General features: G+C 39.4%; 1 protein-coding gene across 1 annotated transcript; it reads left to right on the forward strand.

Moving 5' to 3' along the window:
• The first annotated feature begins 196 nt into the window (after positions 1-196).
• BRIX1 (biogenesis of ribosomes BRX1) lies at positions 197-16421 on the forward strand. The gene is made up of 10 exons (XM_036750819.1): positions 197-382; positions 6143-6254; positions 9576-9619; positions 12807-12877; positions 13211-13260; positions 13362-13435; positions 13555-13605; positions 13979-14080; positions 14863-14991; positions 15280-16421. Exons 1-10 carry the CDS (start codon positions 221-223, stop codon positions 15550-15552), a joined length of 1068 nt encoding a protein of 355 aa, XP_036606714.1. The 5' UTR covers positions 197-220; the 3' UTR covers positions 15553-16421.
• Positions 16422-20903: the final 4482 nt, after the last annotated feature.

The raw sequence follows: 20903 nt of genomic DNA on the forward strand, positions 1-20903 counted from the left end.
TGCGCTTGCCCAGACCCTACGACTACACAGTGCGACGGCCGTAAAGTAAAGCCGGAGTTGGGCTGAGCTAGGGAGGAAGCATCTGCTTTCACCCCGCCCCCAGATGCTTTTTGGTACCATAGAGACGGGAAAGAAGAGAGAGGGGCAAGGCGCAATGAGCGGAAAGCTGAATGAACTACGTGCAACGTGCGACGGCCGGAGGAAGGGGAATCTGGGCAACATGGCGGCCGTCAAGAGAAAGTGGCGTGGAGGAGGGGGGCCAGAGGCTAAGAGGCCGAAAGGAAAAGGAAAAAAGGCTGGAGCGCCGGCCAAACAGCCCTCTCCAGCCCCAAAGAAGGCAGAGGAAGAGGAGGAGTACCGCATCCCGGGCCCCGTCTCCAAGGTAAGAGCGGCAGCTTAGGATCTCGCGTGGGAGTATGGGCCCCCGCGTGACCCCGACCCGGCGTTCTCCTCAACGAGGGTGCGGCGACCTGGCGGTCCTCGGTGCTGGGCAGCCCTCGGGTCCTCTCGCCTCCGCAGCTAGGCCCGGCCCGCGGCGGCCTGCGCACGTGGTTGTCCCTGGGGGTGGAGGCGAAAGGTTTTTCTGTCAAGTCAGCCAGCACTTATTAAGCGTCTACTGTGTGCCAGGCTGGGCATGGAAAAACAGTTTTTTTTTTTTAAACAGTCCTTACTCGAAGGAGTTCTGTCTAGAGCGGGAGACAACGTACAAACAAACATGTGCAGACGAGATTGGGGACAGTCTGAATGAAGGCGCTGAGGTTAGGGGAGGGAGCGCTAGGAAAGGCTTCTTGCGGAAGGTGGGACTCTGGGTGTGACTTGAGGAAGCAAGAAGGTGTGTTGGGCATCCCTCTCCCGTTCTGCTCAGCCTCACGGGGGAATTTTAACATTCTCCTGCTCCAAGGCTAGTTTTTGCCGTTGCCTTTTCTCTAGTGTGATTTGATAACAGTAATGATAACTTCACAAACATCTCCCTTTATTCGCACAGCAATCCTGGGAAGTAGTTGCTATTGTCTTCATTTTGCGGTTGAAGAAACTAGGACTTGCTTAGGGTTACACAGCTAGTTTCTGAGGCCGGATTTGAACTCGGGTCTTCCCGACTCTTAGGTCTAGCGCTCCATTCTCTGCTTTGATGGGTTATAGGCAAAGCAGCTTTTTTTTTTAACAGTAGTTCTGCTGGACCACATCTTATCTGAACCATGTCTAAGGTTCCAGCTTGACCTAGGTTCTGCGAGAAATTCCAAAATAAGTTAAGATTTCTACTGTGGTTCTTCATTCATCAAGCATTTATCAAGTACCTCAGATCTTGCACTAGGTGTTAGGGATTAAAAGATAAAAAAATCAGTCCAGGAATTTACATTCTTAGGAATGGAAGAAGAGCTGACATCTGGGGGTGTCATGAAAGGTCTCTTGTGGCACTTGAGATGAACCTTGAAGGGAACTAGATGCTTCCCGGCATTTCTGATGGGGACAGACTGCAGTGGTTCAGGGATGAGAGATGCAATGTCTTGTATGCCAATTTGACTGGGACTTTAGAGTGATGCGGAGTGTAATTGGCCTGGAAAGATATAATGGAGCTAGTCTGCAACTCATTTGGGTGAATTTAACTGCATAAGTGGTCAAATGTAATAGGAGTCCAGAAGAAGAAGGGAATTGCTTCTGTTGGAAGATCAAAGGAGGCATCGGAGAGAAGAGGAGGGTGAGAGACCGTTTAAATTGGCCTTGAAAGGGTGGTTAGGATTTCTGTAGGTGATGAAGAGCAACATTTCAGAGGGAGAAGATGGTGTGAGCAAATGTATGAAAGTGGCAAAAGTGCCATATATTGTTTTTCGGGAAAAATAGAGTTCAGATTGGAAAAGTGAGTGGTTCATGGCCAAGAGTTGAATTAGGAAAGGTGGATGGAGTTAGATTGTCAGGAGTTAAGGAGCTTGGTAAACTATGAAGTACCAGTGGAGTGGTGTAGTCAAAGAACTACCTTAGGAAAATTAATCTGGCCATGGCGTGTTGTGGATATATTGAAGAGCTGGGGGTCAAGAGGCCATATGAACATTTAGGAGATTGTTGACGTTATCTGGATGTTGGCACTGAGATTAAAAAGGAAGGCATAGAGATGAAGGAAAAAATGAACAATTTGGGTATGGGGGCCTACAGAGTAAGCGGAATAAAAAAATCCTAAGGTTTAGTGCCAGAAATGTATGGTAACATTAATCAAAGGAAGCTAAGAGGAGAAATTCATTTGAGGGAAGAGAAATGAGGTGCATTAGGTTGAGGTGTGGCAGGTGGAAATATGAGAAGTTTGAGAGGTTGGAGGCACTATTCTAGGCATTGGGTACAAAGAATACATAGTACCTGCCATCTAGAAGCTTATATTCTATTTGAGAAGACAGTGTGTGTATACAAAAAAATCAGGGAGAAGAACTAGCAGCTGGAGAGATCAGGACAGACAATGTAGAAAGTGGCACTTAAACTGAGTTTATAAAACTGGCAACAAACTGTCAAGAGGGTGTTGGACTCAGTGACTTCTAAGGTCTCTTCCAGCTCTGAATGATAAGAAGGTGTTTAGAACAGCCATTGCCAAGGCACTGGGTCGAGAAGTGAAGTGTTGGCCTCCATCAGCTTGGTGGAGTGATGCTGCTTATCTCCATTCTGCAACATATGAAGAGGAGTGGAAGGAAGTGGCAGATGATAGAAATAATCCATGGTTAGGTTTGCTAAGCCATGAGTATTGATAAGAGTTAAGGGCCAAGGGACAGTATAATGCTGAACTGGTTAACTATAAAGTTGAGATTGGGAAGGGGAAAAAGTGAAGCCAAAGCAGAAAGTCAGAGTCAAATAGCCTGAGAAAATATTGAGGGTTGGATTAAAGGGCACAGGGATGATAATGATTAGGTTTAGCAGAAGTAAGGGAAAGATGAAATTAGAAGCGGTCAATCTGATCAAGGGATTTTGGAGTTTTTGATTCTGAATGGAGGTAGTGAAACTATATGTTTGACAGAATATCTTTCAAATCTTCTATACCAACTGCCTATAGGACATCTCCAAGAAGGTGGCCTGTAGACATCTTTCTCTGTAAATCTGTTCCTCTTCCTAACTTATCTGTTTCTTTTTAAGGTACTGCTTCTGATCTTTCAGATCTTCATCCTTGGTGTCCTCCTCCATTTTTCTCTCACTCCTCATGTAAATCATTTGCCAAGTCTTGCTGATTCTTGTAGCCCTCCCCTTCTCTCCCTTTATATGGCTGCCACCCTAGTCCAGATATTCCTTACCTCTGCCTTGGGCTATTGCAGTAGTTCCCAAACTGATCTCCCAGTCTTTCCTACCTTCAATCCATTCTCTACGTAAATGACAAATTGTTATCCTGAAAACATAGGTCTGACTTTGTTACTCTTCTGCTCAGAAAGCTCCATCTTACTTCCGCTAGGATAAAATAGAAACTCCTCTGTTTGACTTTTAAAGCCCTCTACAGTCTGGCTCCACATTTCAGCCAAACTGGCATAGCCTGTTCCTTGTGTTAGAAGCTCTTCCTCACCTGGCTTTAGCCAAGCTTTGCAGGCTTATATATTATTCTCCTTCATGTCCTCTATGCTCCAGCCATCCACATTCCACCTTCTGCCTTAGACCTTTCCCAGACCATCTCTCATGGGTGGATGCTCTCTCATCTCACCCTCAGAGCTCATCTCAAGTGCTTCCTGTCCTAGAGGCCTATCCAGTCTTCTGAGTCAATAGTGCTCTCCCCAGGAATTAATTAGTATCTCCTTTGTATACATATTACTTTCATTTTTTTTACATTCACTTTTGTGTGCACATATTGTATGTCTCAATATAGAATGTAAGTACTATGCAGCTGTTGGAGAAGAGGAGTTGTCTTGTATTTATCTTCATGTCCCTGTACTTGGCATTGTGTATGACACAGAGTAGGTGCTCAATAAATATTTTTTGAATGAATGAAAAGAGAAGAGGGCTTGGAATGAAACTGGGAAGGTTCATTTTTGATGAATGAAAGGATGATGAGTAAGTGAAGGAGACTTACTTAGCAGGAATGCAAAAATGATGTAGTGCCACAAATGCCAAGAAAAGAGAAAAGGAAAAGACTAAAGAGGGTGAAGGCTGACAGCATGCTGGGAAGTAATTGATAACCTATGGTGTGTATCCTGATCGTTTATCCACTTATATTACAAATAGTTCTGTTTTATCAGGTGGCGCAATTTTTTTTCATTGCAAGCATTTGAAGCCTTTTGTGTGCAGAGAATTGTTAGTAGATGAATAGAATAAAAAGTTCAAGATATTCATCTCTGCTGTCATGAGAAGCCAGTAGGCTTTGAGGAATCAATGACACATGCACTTACATGTTACAGTTGTTTTTCTAATGAAAATACAGAGTGCTTGAGTAGTTTTGAGGAAAGGGTATGGTTACTGTCCACAGAAAGACCAGGAACACTGCCTGGAAGGTGGTTGCTTTTCAGTTAAGTTTTTGTGGTAGTTAGAAAATAATTTAATTTTTCCATCTCTTTTAGGCTGTTCTTGGGGCTTTATGAAATAAAGTACTCTAATCCACTTGTTATAGAAGGATCAATAAAAGAACATTTTTCCTTTATCATCTCTTTAGAATTTAGCCTATGCTTCATAATTTAACAAATGGAAAACGTATACATACTTGACTGATAACTCAAGTATTTGAGGGGTTCTAACACATTTGAAATTCACTTCCCCTTATTTATTTTTACCTCTTTCCTAGAGAACAGACTTCTGTTCACATGCTTAGCTATCCCAACCCCTTAGAAGAATTCTAGCCTCTTGGAGGCAGGGCCTTTTTTCGTTTTTCTTTGTATCCCTAAGCACGATACTTTGCACAGCGTAGTGGTCACTTAATTTTTTGTTGTTGTTGAATTACTGTAATGCCTTATAGAACTGCAGTAAATAGCAGTTGAAAATTTCAGAGTGAGGCCTGACTTTGTTTTGACCAGGAGACTAAAGAGATGCTCACTGATTGAAGAATGGCTAAATGAATTCTGATGTATGGTAATGGAATGTCATTGTGCCAAAAGAAACGTCAACAGGGAGACTTTCAGAGAAACCTGGGAAGAGGTTTATGAACTGATTGGAGAACGAAGTGAGCAAAACCAGGAAAACAATTTATACAATAACTAACATTGTAAAGGAAAAGAGCTTTGAAAGACTTAAGAGCTCTGATCAATACAGTGGTCCGACCATAGCTCTAGAAACCAATGAATGATGCTTTCCACTCCTGGACATACAGTTGATGGAATAGAGTTATAGAATGTAATTTTTTAAAAAATGAAAGACAATTGAACTGTGGATTTGTTTTGCCTAAAGTGCTTATTTGTTACAAAGAAGGATCATTGAGATGAGGAAGACTTGTGGGGAAGAGAAGTACCAAAGAAAAGAATAACAATCAAACATTAAAGAGTACTAACTACCATGTTCAATTTATTAGCTACTTTCTAAAAAGTATATAATAGAGATTCAAAATTTCATATGTGCTCCTTTGTTCTTTTTTACTTTATGAAAGGAAATGACCATGTTTGTCAAATTTATAATAAAAATATTTAACAAGTGCAGCCTGTGGAAAGATCCTTTTAATACAAAGAGAACATAAATAGGGAATTCTTTTCAAATGGGGAGGGTGCTGAGGGGTGGGTATCAATTCCAAATAAAACATCACTTCATATTTATATTAAAATTTTATATACAGTATATGAATAGACAATCCAATCAGACTTTCCCATATTTTTATATGGTATTACAGGTCTTAGGGTCAAAAGACTTCGCTTTGAATCCCTGACACTTGGTATCTGTGCAATATCATTTGACCTCATTAGTAAAAGGGGATGATACTTTTAGTACCAACCTCACAAGGTATTGTGAGGAAAGTACTTTGTATGTCTTAACATCTGAATATAATTCTCTTTTTTATTAGAATAGGTCACTGGAAAATGACTTTTTTGGCCTTTTCCCATTTAAATGCATACTAAGAAGTGTAATTATAGCATAAATGTGTAAAGTGTGTCAACAGACATAACAAGTGCTACTATTGATCAGACTAGTTAAATTTGAGATCTGTCTTTTGGGAGTATACGTTCAGTACCTTTCTAAATTTGTATGTTTTAAAATTTTTCTCTTCTAGGGTAAATGGAAGAATAAGGAAAGAGTTCTTATCTTCTCATCAAGGGGAATAAATTTCAGAACAAGACACTTGATGCAAGATTTAAGAACATTGATGCCTCATTCTAAAGCGGGTTGGTTTTTCCTATAAACCGTCTCTTTTTATTGTATATTTTTAAAACTTTATTTTGGAAATAGTTATATGCAGATGTTTGTATAATTATATTTTCATGTAGGGTAATGCTTCATGTAACTAGCACAGTCTTTTATGTGGTTATTTTAGTAAGGCATAAATTGGGAAATAAAATACTTCAAAAATATAATCCTTCAAGTGACCAGATTATGTCTGTTTTATCCATCTCCATTTCTATTGATATAAATCTTTCTAAAATGGATTTATATAGTTTCTTAATTCCTTAGGAAGAATTGCTGAACACAATTTAAATTTTCCTCGGTGGCTCAGGATCATCACCACAATAGCTAGTATTGATATAGTACCTACTATATGGCTGACACTATGCTAAGCATTTTGCAGTCATTATCTCATTTTATTCTCACAACAACTCCATTTGATAAATGAGGAAGCTGAGACGGACAGAGGTTGAGTGAGTTGCCTGGCTCACACAGCTAGCAAGTATGTCTGAGGGTGGATTTGAACTCAGGTCTGTTTGACTCCAGGCCCAGCATTATGTCCACTACGTCACTCAGCTGCCCCCATATCAGAATTATAGCAACATGTACATGAAGTATTATAGTGCACTGTAATACTAATGTACTCAGGATCTGTGGGACCATTTCTTTCACCACATAATTCCAGCTGCCATTCTTCAGTTCTTGGCCCTGGATGTTCTCCAGAGCTGCTAGATTTTGGTGCTCCTGCTAGGCTTTTGGGGCTCATGAGATCCGGCCCTAGGTCTGGGGAAAGACTGAGCTTCCAAGCTGGGTCACTCTGGGATGCTAAGTGGTCAGAGAGGCACCACAGCCGAAGCTGTCAAAGCCAGGATTGATGCTGCTTCTATTACTGAAGGGGGTTGTAATGGGTCTGAAGTCATGTGGTTTAATGGAAAGAGCAGTGATTTTGTATTCAGAAAAAACTTCAGTTTGGTCATCTACAGTCTAAATGTTCACATTACCTGCTTCACAGGAGGTCGTGGGGGGTGACATGGTATGGCGAGAAGAGCACTCGGTTTGGAACCAGAGAGCCTGGGTTCAAATCCTGAGTGAGCTTGGGTTTTTCAACTCCCAGAGCTGACTTGGTTCTTTACATTATAAACTAAAGGGATTAGACCAGTTAGTTGGCTTTTAAGGTCCCTTCCATCTTTAAATCAATAATCTCATAAATAGACTTTGTCAATTTTAAAGTATTATTATACATTTGGAGCCAGACCTCATTTGTGGAGGGCAAAAACGACTCAAAGCATTTAAGGATGAAAATGGAAGAGGAACAAAACAAAAAACAAGAAAATGGAAAATTTGTAAATTCATTATGACAACAGTAGTCTCGGACATCACCCTTGTCTGACCTCACAGTCCTGGATGTACTTATAGAGGGTGTAAAAATGGCACTAAAAGACCAAACAACAAAAGCAGCCACATCAGGCCAAGGTTAGAGAGAGATCAGCATTGAAGGAAACACCTTTAGGTTATGTTAGGGTGTTGAGAGACCAGTTTACAGGGTCGCTGGAGGAGGGTAAGAAACCAGAGGCACAGAAAAAATAATCTTGAACCATTCTCATGCCAAAGAAAGGGAATTGAGAGAAGATTTCAATAACTGATGACTTTGTTGTATGGTGTTCACTTGTTTCAGTCTTGTCCAACCCTTTGTGATGGCGTTTGGGGTTTTCTTTGCAAAGATACTGGAGTGGTTTGCTATTTCTTTTTCCAACTCACTTTATAGATGAGGAAACTGAGGTAAACAGGGTTAAATGACTTGCCCAGGGTCACACAGCTAGTAAGTGTCTGAGACTGGATTTGAATTCCGGTCTTCCTAACTTCAGGTCTGGCACTCTATCTACTGAACCACCTAGCTGTTCCATATATCTACTTTCCCAATAATAAAAAATCTTGATATGGGTCATTAAGGGTTACGTTGGTGGCATAGTGGATAGAGCATTAGGCTTGGCAGTTGAGAAGATCTGAGTTCAGATTCTGCCTCAGACACTTAAGAACTGTGTGACTCTGGGCAAGACACTTAACTTCTCTTTGCCTCAATTTCTTCGTTTGTAAAAATGGGGATAATAATAGCACCCAGGATTGATATGAGCGTCTGATGAAATAATATTTGTCAAGTGCTTTACAAACCTTAAAGTACTATGTAAATGTTAGCTTATGTTGTTATTGCATGTGAATTGAAGGCATCCTCAATAAAGGTAACAATAAGGAAACAATCAGGCTTTCAAATGTGATTTTCAATAATAAATACATTGTGCTTACTGTTGATTTTAAAAAAAGCATTAGATTCAATAGAACAAAAAGCTGCCTTATAGGCTCTTTTATAATAAAGCATTTCCTACTCATACATCAGAATCATTCAAGATATAACAATAAAAATCACCCTAGTCGGTGACCCTCTGACCTTTAATGTCAGATAGACAATAGAACAGGTAGAAGTGAAGTCATCTAGGTGATGGAGGAGATGCAACACAAAGTGTACCTGGAAGCGAGGTTTTTTCCAAAGTTACTTTCAAACTCTTTCAAAGGAGTTTGGCCTGATCATCTATACAGGAAAGATCAAGCTAGATGAAGAATGTTTATTGCTTAGATTGTGGCATGTATTTTGGATAGAAAACCTATAGAACTTGTCCATCAATATATAAATCTGGAACAGAATGTACAAATGGACATCAAGTTGGACCCATAGTTCAAAAGAAAGGAGACCAGCTTTGATCACTTTTGGGAAATTGTAAAGCTCTTTTAATGGCCATGATAATAGTGGACCATTTTTTAAAAAACTGCCATTCTACCAGTGTTTCCATGTGGCAATATAACAAAGAATACATCATCCCCTGAAGGACTAAAATGAATATGCATAGAGAAGGATACAGGGCAAGTATGAGCAAGTATGAAAAGAAGAAGAGTAAAAGATGTCAGTAAGAGAAGATGAGTTTGTAATATTGTAAGGGCTGACAGGTGGACAGCCAGATTGGAAAGGAGGTGCAAGGAGTAAGCAGGGAGGACCCTCAGCACATGGGACAGCTCCCCGCTAGCATGGACAGGAGTCACAGGGTGAGCAGGTATGGATAGTTGTCATCTGCATTATTGGAGGACACTTGAGATTTAAATCCATTTGAATGTGTGGGCAAAATGTTTATATAAGTATCAGTATGAAAATTAATATTTGATTTCTGTGAACGTGATCTTTAAGATTATTGTATCGATCAGATTTTTGTTTGGAACTTTCAAAATTCTCTTTTGGAAGTTGTTAATTTTTCTTTACTTTTTTTTTCTTTTATCAGATAACAAAATGGACCGGAAAGACAAGTTGTTTGTAATTAATGAGGTAATATAGAGAAGAACCACATGTAGAATTTATGAAACATCCTTTAGGAACTTTGATTAAAAAATAGTAAGATGACACTTGATTTGAGACTAACTCACTTGACAAAATAAGTCCAGCATTAAAGAGTGTTCTGATTAATTAGAATAATGCCAGTCTATACAGAGATAGCTTGGTATAGTGACTAGGGAGCTGACTTTGAAGTTAGGAAGACCGAGCTTCAGGTCCCTCTAACACATACTGGCTGTGAGACCTGAGTCATTTAATCTCTAATGCTCTCTACCAGAGGTGTCAGACCCTCAGAAACTCTATTGGTGCCTGAACCAAATTAAAATGTAACTGGGAAATATTTAACAAAATAAAAAATGTAGTACAACATAATGTTAATTTGAGCTTTTCTAAGTCAATATGTGGCCTTCAGGGATCTGTTTCTATTTGAGTTTGACTCTACTACTCTGGACTGCCCTCTGAGACCATCAGGGAGAAGGTGCTAGCCGTCATTGGGAGAAGGAGTTTCCTCACCTGGGAGTTTGCCATACTAATAAATTCCAGATGTCTTTATCCATGTCTTTACCATAGTGCCTAACTCATATCTAGTATTTGGCAAAGTACTTGAGTAGCTTTCGAGGCTTGTCCTGCCTATCCAGCCTTAACTTCCAAACATAGGGTCTTCTGCTTTAGTCCAGCAGGTTTCTCGCTGTCTTGGAAACATGACACAAGATCTGCCTTGCACACTACCTTTTATTTATTTTTTTTTTTGAGGGTAGAAGGCAGGGCAATTGAGGTTAAGTGACTTGCCCATGGTTACAAAGCTAGTAAGTGTGTCAAGTGTCTGACGCCATATTTGAACTCAGGTCCTCCTGACTCCAGGGCTGGTGCTCTGCTCAGCTGCTCCTTGCATACTGCTTTTACTCACATTAACCTCTTATCTGCAGTGTTTCTCCCACCATCAAAATGGTCTTCTTCTCAAAGTCCCACATCCTGGACTATTCTGACCCTCATTTTCCCTTCTAGAATCTTACAACATTTAGTCTCTAGCACTTTAGCCCTTGTATAAGATTTTTCACCATTTTTCTTGTCATTTGTATTTTAAACTTGTTTTCCAACTAAATTATAAAACCCTGTTCCCTACATAACCTAAGACAGTGTGTACTTCATGTGTAGGTGTTTTGAGTACTTTCTGGAAGGAAGTACAAGCATTTATTAAGTGCTTATTATGTGCAAGACATTGTGCTAAGCACTTTACAATTATTATTTCATTTCATCCCCTTAACACCCCTGGGAGATTATTCCCATTTTACATTTGAGGAAACTGAGGTCGAGGTTCTGTCTTGCCCAGAGTCACACAGCTAGTAAGTGTCTGGGGCCTGACTAGAATTTAGGTCTTCCTGACTCCAGGCCTAGCATTTTATCCATTGTTCTTTCCATCTCTTAGTTTCAAGGAAGGCTGTATAAGAACAGCTAGATAGTACTAACTGTTTTTACACAGCCTTCCTTGAAACTAAGTTTATCAAGAGTATTAATCTTGAACTGACAAGTGAGATGCTTTAGGATTTACTTCTAAGCGATCTTTTAATATTTATATATATTTTATTAAATTGCTAGTCTCTGTTGACCTTGGGAAGGATTCTTTATTTGTAGCATGTGTTTTGAGGACACATTATGTAACTAAAAGTATAATCTAAGAAATCTACTGTTTTATCATTTAAAAGACAAGATATTTAAAGTACGAGTTTATGAGTGAATGCTCTGTGCCATACTCAGAATCTACTTTACATTGCTTCTTTGGATCTCTAAAATCTGAGGAAATACTTTACTATTATTCTGAGATAGATTACATTTGGATCTATCTTTCATAAATTAAGAATTTTACTGAGCTATATTTCTAGAAGTGTAGCATAATTTAAAGTTTTTAATCTTTATTTTAATGTTTAATGCAGTTCAACAAGCATTTTTATGTGCACTGCATTGGGGATACAAAGGCAAAATGAAAAAACAGCTTCTACCCTCAAGAAACTTAACATTATACTGAGAAAATAGAACAATTAGATAGTCTTATAACTACAATGTAATTGGAGTAGGGAGAGAGCACTCTAAGGATCAGAAAAGACTTCTCCCGGAAGGTGGCAAGTGAGCCATAGTCTTCTAAAAGAGTATAAGAGGGCATGCAACCCAGGCATACACTGAAGTCAAGAAAAACAACATAAATGGCAGCAGAGAACAACATATCTGCCTCGTTCAGTACCAGAAGTAACAAAAAGAATGACAGTCATTATGTCTCCACTTTGTGTAAGGGGGTGATGGTGCTATTTAGGGAACAACTTCAGACTGATTCCTCTTCTGCCACTTACTTGGATTCTAGGCTCCTTCATACTGGCTGTACTTTGACCCGAGAGAAGTGTGTGAATGTATTCCATTATAGCCTTAAGGCATCTTTTCCCTTTTCGTTTTCTTTGTTTTTGTGGTTTGGAAACAGAACTAGAGATTCCTGGGCATTCAGGTTTAAGTTCATCACTTCAGAAAGCTAGTGGCAAAGCAGAAAGCAGCTACCTCCAGGTGAGAGGAGAGGAGTTGGTAGCCTGTGAGAGAAGAAAGGAATGAGAAGGTAGACAGAGCATCTGGTTAGTTTTCAAGATCAGTCCTAAGAAAACAACCAGGTTTGACCCCTGTTCTAGTCCCTAGTTTTCCCCTTCTCTCTACTATAGTCCTTTTCAAGATTTGTTTGCTCTTGTACTGCAACAGTCCAGCCTGATTAACCTTTTTACTGTTCTTCACACAAGATAGTACATCTTTTGGCTTTTAATTTTACGTAGGCCACCTACTCCCCACTTCCTTCCTCACCTGAAATGTACTCCCTCCTCACCTGTACAGAGCTATTAGAAATCCCTTGCTTCCTTCTAAGTTTAGCTACTTCATAAGGCCTTTCCTGATGTTATACATCCCCCTCTCTACCTCTGTATTTTTCATAGGTATTTGAGCATAAATTATGTTATCCTCCAACAGAATGTAAGTTAATTTTTGTCTTTTTATCCCCACCACCTGACACATACTATGGGCTTATTGATTGATATCAAATGACTGCCTCGTTTTTGCATCTACTGAAATTTATGAAAAGAATTCTTGTCAAATTTGCTAGACTATATTTGGGTCAGTTTTTAGAGCTTTGTTTCCTATCGTTTTTTTTGTTTAGGTCTGTGAAATAAAGAACTGCAATAAATGTATCTATTTTGAAGCCAAGAAAAAACAAGATCTCTATATGTGGTAAGAGAATATATCATTTAAATATTGGAATTGTTCAGCTTAAAATACCTGTGGTGCACATGCTATAGAAATATGTACTTTGTATGTAGAAGTCTAGATTTCAAGCCATTTGTTTGACTCATAGGTACTATTTTCATCTGCCATTTTTATATCTTTGAAGTTTTCCATAAAAAAGGAAAGATTTGTTTGTTTTTTTAAAAATAATCACTAAAGAAAATAAACTATTTTAATGTAAGATATTAAAAATGCATTTTATTTGTCTTAGCCTCAGCTGTTTAGTGAGCACTTTGTATTTGTTTCCTAATTCCTTAAATAATCTCTTTATATTTTCAGGCTTTCAAATTCACCTCAGGGGCCATCAGCTAAGTTCTTAGTTCAAAATAGTAAGTTGGTATAATAATGAATCCCTTTCTAATATGTTTCTTAAAATATTTTTGTATTAACTATAACAGACCTAAATCTGTTGTTTCAAAATCCATTGCAGTTCATACTTTGGCAGAGTTAAAGATGACTGGAAACTGTTTGAGAGGTTCACGTCCTCTTCTGTCTTTTGATCCTGTAAGTTCTGTACTTTTTGTATGACATCTGATTTTTTAAAAAAATTTATATAGCATGTTTTTAATGTGACTATTGTTAAACTGTTATCTGTTGGCCAATAATAATATGTTGTTTTGTAGACTTTTGATGAATCTCCACATTATTCTCTGATAAAAGAACTCCTTATTCAGGTAAATCTTTAGAAGTTTGCACATTTATAGAGTATACTATAAATAATACTATAAATTTAGTTCCTTTTATCCATTTAGGAAGGCTTACTATTCCCTCTCTTTCCCACATTGCTCAGTTCAAAGATAAAATAATAAAAATAAAACAAACAGTTCTGGAAAACCAACCAAGATATCAACCTCAACTGACAATGTATATAGTATTTCATACCTATAGCCTCTCACTTCTGCAGTTAAAGGGGAGAATGCATTTATTTTTAGTGCATGTGTTGGATATAGTTTTTGTTATAGCAAATATAAACAATGGAAATTTGAATTAGATCAATGCATATATTATATGTATATTTATGTATGTCTGCATGTATTTCTTCAATAGATTTTTTGTACTCCACAATACCATCCCAAGAGCCAACCATTTGTTGACCATGTGTTTACCTTCACCATTATGGACAATAGGATCTGGTTTCGTAACTATCAGGTAAGCTAATTAAAAGCCTTTTATTTTTAAGGTGCTCAAAGTATTTTGTAAAACTGGAAGTTTTACAGGAAGTTACCTGTAAGTTAGCTTGGAAGATACCAGGAAGTTCATCTACTTCACGGGATGGTAGATTTATTCCTAGAAAGAACCTTAGAGATCGTCTAGTTGAACCTCAAACTACTCCTCCCCCCCCCCAGCGTATTTTACAAATGAGGAGACTTAGGTCCAGTGTTGAGTGAGTTGCAAGATTCAAGCCCCCAGGTCCATAGTTAGCAGTTTTGTGATGTTGGACAAGTCATTTAACCCTTCTGGGCTTCACTTTCCCAATTTGTAAATAGGTATAGTACTTATATTACCTGTCTTACAATATTTTTGTAATAAAGTTATGTATATAATGAGTTTTATCATTGTAAAGTGCTATATAAATGTAGGATATTGTATATATTACCAGTCATATTACCAGTTAATACGATATGTGTGACTTCTTTTTTGGGAATGTATCTGTGTGAGGGTGAGTAGGGGCCCTGAGAACTTAAATGGCTTGTTCAAAGTTCTATAACTGGTGTCAGATATAGGTCTTTAGTACTTCTTCCTGGCTCCAGTGCCAGCTTTTATCCACTCTGTCATTCTGCCTCTCATTTATTAGATGCCATAGCCAAATGTAGTGACACAAAATTAGACCATAATATCTCCTGGACACAATTGGGATGTGACTTTAACCCCTGCTTATTTATAGAGGGGACATTAGAAACAAGTTGAGAAATATCTCTCTTTTATTATAGATCATAGAAGAAGATGCTGCTCTCGTAGAAATTGGACCTCGTTTTGTTTTAAATCTCATAAAGATTTTCCAAGGCAGTTTTGGGGGACCAACTTTATATGAAAATCCACACTACCAGTCACCAAATATGGTAAGCTGGGTTTGGGTTTTAGTTTTAACAATTCTTGTCATATTAGAGCTGTATTTCAGTGATTTCCTTGAGATAATTAGTATTTGATCTATTCCATGAAGTAATTATTTAGCTGTTTTTATGATAAAAGTTGTGAAATTAATTTTAATTGGGTTAAATTTCTGTTTGGTCTTTTGTGCAACATAATGATCTTTGCTCTTATTTCGGGTGAAATTGTTGTTAATAATTGTCTTACTACAATTCCATAATTCTCTTATTTTAGTCCTGTACTTTTCATTCTGTTTCTAGCATCGACGTATAGTGAGAATGGCCACAGCTGCAAAATACAGAGAGAGACAACAAGTCAAAGACGTACAGAGGCTCAAGAAGAAAGAAGATAGAACTATTATTCCAGAAGATCCCACTGATGATGTCTTTAAGACGCCAGCTGAAGAAAAGCCAGTGGAAATACTGTTTGTGAAACCAGAGCCCAAAGTCAGTTTGAAAACAAGAAAGAAAAAGATATACAAAAGACAAAGAAAAATGAAGCAGAAGGCTTTGAAGACTAAGAAGGCAGAGTAAATCTGTGGAAAACAAATGTTTTCCATTATTTTGTATTCATTTTGCATTCAGTATGTAAATACTCTTTTGTTATTCAGGACTTTGATACTTGTTTAGTGGACTGATAAACAAATATAGGCCCAAAAATGTTTGATAGAAAATTATTTTGGTCATCTCATTTTTTTTCAATAAAATAAAATACCAGGAGAGTCCAAGGGTACATTTATTTTTCTTATGACGTTTTGGGGTAATTCAGAATTAATAACTTAGTAGCAACTAAAAGTGTTTAAAATGTGCTTTCAAAGGATTTAATTGCATAGCACTGTTAAGGCAATATTCTTTAGTGTTTTAAAACTGGCTTAAGATTCAAACACGTTTTATTGAGCTAAAAGTGCTTAATTATTAGCATTCAGCATTTATTAAATGCTTTTTATGTGCCAGGCATTGTGTTAAAACATAAGGGGATACCAAAAAAAGCCAAAACAGTCCCTGCTTTTGAGGTGCTTACGTTATAATGGGGGGAGGGGGAGGTTACATATATAAATCAGAAGACACAAGGCAAATACAGATGAGCTGGAAGGAAACTTAGAAGGGATAGTCTAGCAGGCAGGGGCCTAGAAAAGGCCTGCTGGACGTGTTGCACATGAGCCGAGTCTCAGAAAGCCAGGCATTCCAAGAGTCGGAGTTCAGGAGGGCAGGAGCATTGCAAGCATGGAAAACAGCCATTGGGAAGATGGAGTATATACATACATATATGTGTGTATACTATACATATGCATATGTATATTTGTGTGTGTGTATATATATATCTGTATGTATATATACACATGTATATGTGTACATGTATGTATTTGTCTCCTGCACTATAAAACCTTTACCTCTCTATTAGCAGATGGGTAGCATGTCTCATTTGTCCTCTGGAATTGTGGTTAATCATTATACTGATAAATGTTCCTAATGGTTTTAGAGTTGTCTACCTTGTCACTGTATACATTGTTTAGCTCTTTAAAAAAAAATTATTGCTTCATCTTTTCAGGAATTCTAGCTGAATTTATTCCCAAGTGGTCTTTTCCTTTGAGGCTTTGCCTCAAATGTTAGAAAGTCATTTTGTGGGGGGTTGTGCCTTGAGCATCCCTGTCAGCATAAGAGCTTTTTATCATGGGATTCTTTTTTTGTTTGCTCCGTCATATAGCTTACTTCCTGACATAAGATTTGATGTAAGGATCAGGTTCAATCTGGGTACCAGCATTTTCAGTGCTGTCAAAGTGGTCCAATCAAGGGGAAAATTTGTTAACTCCCCCCTCTGCTCTGAGATCTGCAAGTTCTTGTTCTTGTTTGGGTCTGAGCAACAGTTGATGCTAGACTCAGCTGCTGTCAGCCAGCTAGAAGGCACTACTGGTTATGTGCCACAGAAATGCAGTCTCTACTTTGTTCTGGGTTTTCTGTTTTGGTTGTTATTCTGCAGGCCTCAGATTGGGCTAGAAACTGGAACAGAGACCCTGTTCTCTTGGACTCAGTCACATTGCTAAGTGCTGGAGATACAAAAGGAAGTAAAAGACAGTTTATGCTCATAGTCTAATGGGGGAGACAATAAGCAATCATGTACAAACTACCTGTATACAAAAGAAAAATAGGAAAGGAGCTAGAACTAAGAAAGGTTGGAAAAGGCTTCTTATAGAAAATGAGATTTTAATTGAGACTTGAAGGAAGCCAGGAGCCAGAGATGAGCATGGAGAGCATTCAAGACATAAGGGGACATGAGAGAAAATGCCTGGAGCCAAGAGAGAGGAGTCCAGCCAGGAAGCCAGTGTAGGAGTACGTGGCATGGAGTGAGGTCTGAGAAAACTGGAAATGTGGGGAGAACACTAGGTTATGAAGGATTTTGAATGCCAAATGATGATTTTTGTCTTTGATCCGGGAGGTGATAGGGAACCATTGGAGTTTGTCGAGTGGGGAGGGACATGGTTGGATCCATGCTTTAGGAAAATCACTGGTGGCTGAATGGGGGGTAGATTGGAGTGGGAAGAGATGAGGCAGGCAGGACCCCACTCCTTGCAGACTATTGCAAGGTCCAAGCATGAGCTGATGATGGCTTGTATGCGAGGGTGTTGGTAGTGTCAGAGGAGAGTTTCTGAACTCCTCTTAACCTATGGCCTGTGGCCACTCTGTACCCCAGGATGCCACCCCTAAGCTTTTGATCTCTGATTTGGAATTGGGTAGAGAACAGCAGAGTTACTGGTTGGTGCCTCTTCATGCACTCTGCAGTGACCACTGTATGGATCTGGAACCTCCTCTTGCCCTGTTTCACAGCCTCTTCCTGTGCTGGAGTGCTTAGCATGACCTTTCTTAGGCAGACCCCATCCCAAGTATCCACAGACTTCTCTCTCTCCATATTCTGATAGAATCTCTGGGCTAGAAAAGTGACTCACTGTGACTTTTTCTTGGATTTCCCCATCAGGATTTAGTGTAGTGTGCTTTCTAAATCTGTTTGGAGGAGTATGAGGGTGGGGGAGCTTGCCGTACTGCTTCCTGTTATGCTGCCATCTTGCCTCTGAGTCCTGTAAGATTTGAAAGGTAGGAAGGGGGCAGGTTGTGAAGAACTTTACATGCCAAATAAAGAACTATATTTTATCTTGGAGGTAATTAGCTATTGGAGTTTGAATAGTGGGGGGTACCGTGGTCAGATCTATACGAGAGCCAAATTGACAGCTTTGTGGAAGATGGATTAGAGTGGGTAGAGAACTGAGACAGGGCAGGCAGTTGGAAGGCTAATCTAACAAACCTGAACAGAAATGAAGGTCTGAACTGGGGTGGTAGCTGTGTTAGTGGAAAGAAGGGGACATGAGAGAAATAGAGAAAGAAATTAGAAGTCTTGGCAAATGATTGGGCATGTGGGCTGAGCTCACTGGAAGGTAACAAGGGTGCCTAGAAGAGTGGGCGACTCCCAATAATAGAGAAGCAGAAGAGAAGGTTTGAGGAAAACATGAGTTTTGTTTTGGACATTTTGAGATGCCACAGGACATCTAGTCATAAATGTCCATGGTGTGAGAATGGAGATTAGAAGAGAGTCTAGTGATAGAAGCCAATGAGATTACAAAGTGAGATAGTATAGTGCAAGAAGAGAAGAGGGCGCTGGACAACGCTTTGGGGGACCACCCACAGTTAGTGGGTATGACATGGATAAAAACCCAGGAAAGAGACAGAAGGAGTACTCCAACAAAGAACCAGCAGTAAGATAGGAGTCTAAATCAGAGTGGCACTGATTTTGGGAGGGATCACGTATGACTGGAGAGAAGAATTTCACTGGAATGTGAAGGGGTTGTCTCATTGATGGCAAAATTTCAGCTCCTTTTGACTAACCAATTGAAATCAGACTCAGTCCATGTGAACCTAGAACTTGGGGACTGACCCAAATGGTCACTTTTTGGTTTGTTTCTTCCCAGAGTTTTTCCTGGGAAATCTCCAAATATGCCAATGTCTAGATTTCTACAAACATGGAAAATAGAGTCTCCAGCTTCTACACAAGCACTCGAGGTGACAAATGCTTAATGACAGAGAACAGCCTTTATTTCACAGAAAATACTGGAGGAAATGACTCACAGAAAACACATAAAGCATTCACATTGATTCACTTACTGTTCCAGTTACTGCCCTGTCTTAATCTGGGAACATCCACACTGAGCAATTCTATGCTCAGGCTGGCTGGGCAAACACATATTTGCTTCTGCCCTGAGACCATTAAATGTTCTTGGTGTAGGGGAATGGAAAAAAAAAAAAAAACTACCTGCTCTCACCTCTCTAAAGTTCCTACCCCCCACCCCCCAAAATAATAAAAGACAAAAGAAACGTAGAAGAAAGGAAAAGGACAAAGGATGGCAGTGGTTTGTTGGCTCCTTTCTATAGTCTGGCATAAAGGGGTGGCTTCTTGTGACCAAAGTCTGCCCTCCTAGGAGCCCCAGATAACCAGTCATCTTGGGGGCAGCCCCAGTTACGGGAGTTTTTGTCATTTTAAAAAGATGCCAGTGGGCACACTCATATTACATGGGAAGAAGTATGCTCATCAAATTGACTGAGGAACATCCTTGTTTAATCCCCTTATGTAAATATGAATTCATATGAGTAGCTAAAATATATTTGGCTGTTTTGCATAATTAAAATGGGCTTCAATTTCCTTTATATTGCTTTAATATTTTTCTGGGCCCATATCTTCCTGGTGCTTTGAAAATACTGGACCAGCATCTATGGATTTTATTAATACATTTCCTCATCACCTCTAAGCTAACCATTTGGTGGTGATTTTTTTTGGCTATGGCAATTCATCAAACAAAGAAAAATACAAAATGGCCTCAGTTCTGTGATATCCCCTTCTGTTTTTGCAGTAATGGTGCCAGAGATAAAGACAGAGGGTGTTAAGAATCACAGTTTTTAGATTGTCTATAAACCTTAATTTGATTGTTACTCTAAACATGAGATTCTTTTCCAACTACCCTACTCACTCTTGGGTATGGCCAGGGATTTTCTGGTCACTTCTATAGCAATGGTTTTTTCACTATTCTTGAATACCTTGGAGAGAAGCTTGGGCTGCAGCCACCAGCATCTCCTGCAATCTGGTGTCAGCTTTCCCTCCAGGAATCCTGGCCATCACATCTTTCTGCTGGAACTGTTTTCTGTAGGTACACACTGATCCATAACTCAGTGAGGAAGCATCAGTAATCTTTCCTCAAATTATCATCGCCTTGGACCTTAAGGTAAATATTAATTGGGAACAGATAATGGAATGTTTTAGGTACAATTTTTACTCCCTCCTTACCTCTACTTTACAGAATCCTTAGATTTCTCCAAGGCTTGGCTCAAGTGCCATCTTCTAAAAGAGAGGCTTATTCTAATCCTCTTAGTACTGTCCTCCCACCACTACCCAGAGATTTCTTTGGCAGCATATGCCAGGCAAATTAAACCTGGCACTTCCACCTTCCTGCGTACTTTGATGGAGATGGTGCATGACTCTGGAGTCTTGGGAATAGCGGTACCCCCCCTTTTCCCCTCCCCCTGCCCCCATTACTAGCTCTGCTTCCAGCCCAGGCTCTATGGAGGGCAAAAAGGGAAAAGGAACAAGCATTTATTAAGCCCCTACTATGTGCTAGGTTCTTTACCACTATCATCTCATTTGAACCTCACAACTCTGAGTTAGGTGCTATTATTATCCCCATTTTCCAGTTGGGAAACAGGGATTGGACGAGGTTAAGTGACTTGCCCAGGGTAACTACTAGAAAGTGTCGGAGAGAGGATTTGAACTCATGCCTTCCTGACTATTCCCCCAGCCATCACTGAGGGAAGCAATCACTGTGGAGAAGGCACCCTCCTGTTTCTTGCTA

The sequence above is a fragment of the Trichosurus vulpecula genome, chromosome 1 (genome assembly GCF_011100635.1).
Source record: "Trichosurus vulpecula isolate mTriVul1 chromosome 1, mTriVul1.pri, whole genome shotgun sequence".
Lineage (NCBI taxonomy): Eukaryota > Metazoa > Chordata > Mammalia > Diprotodontia > Phalangeridae > Trichosurus > Trichosurus vulpecula.

Bases quoted from the DNA above. Each gene is read 5' to 3' on its own strand.
- BRIX1 (XM_036750819.1), top strand. From the start codon at position 221: ATGGCGGCCGTCAAGAGAAAGTGGCGTGGAGGAGGGGGGCCAGAGGCT. The intron at 6,255-9,575 runs GTTGGTTTTTCC...TTCTTTTATCAG, and splicing joins GATGCCTCATTCTAAAGCGG to ATAACAAAATGGACCGGAAA. The intron at 14,992-15,279 runs GTAAGCTGGGTT...TTCTGTTTCTAG, and splicing joins ACTACCAGTCACCAAATATG to CATCGACGTATAGTGAGAAT.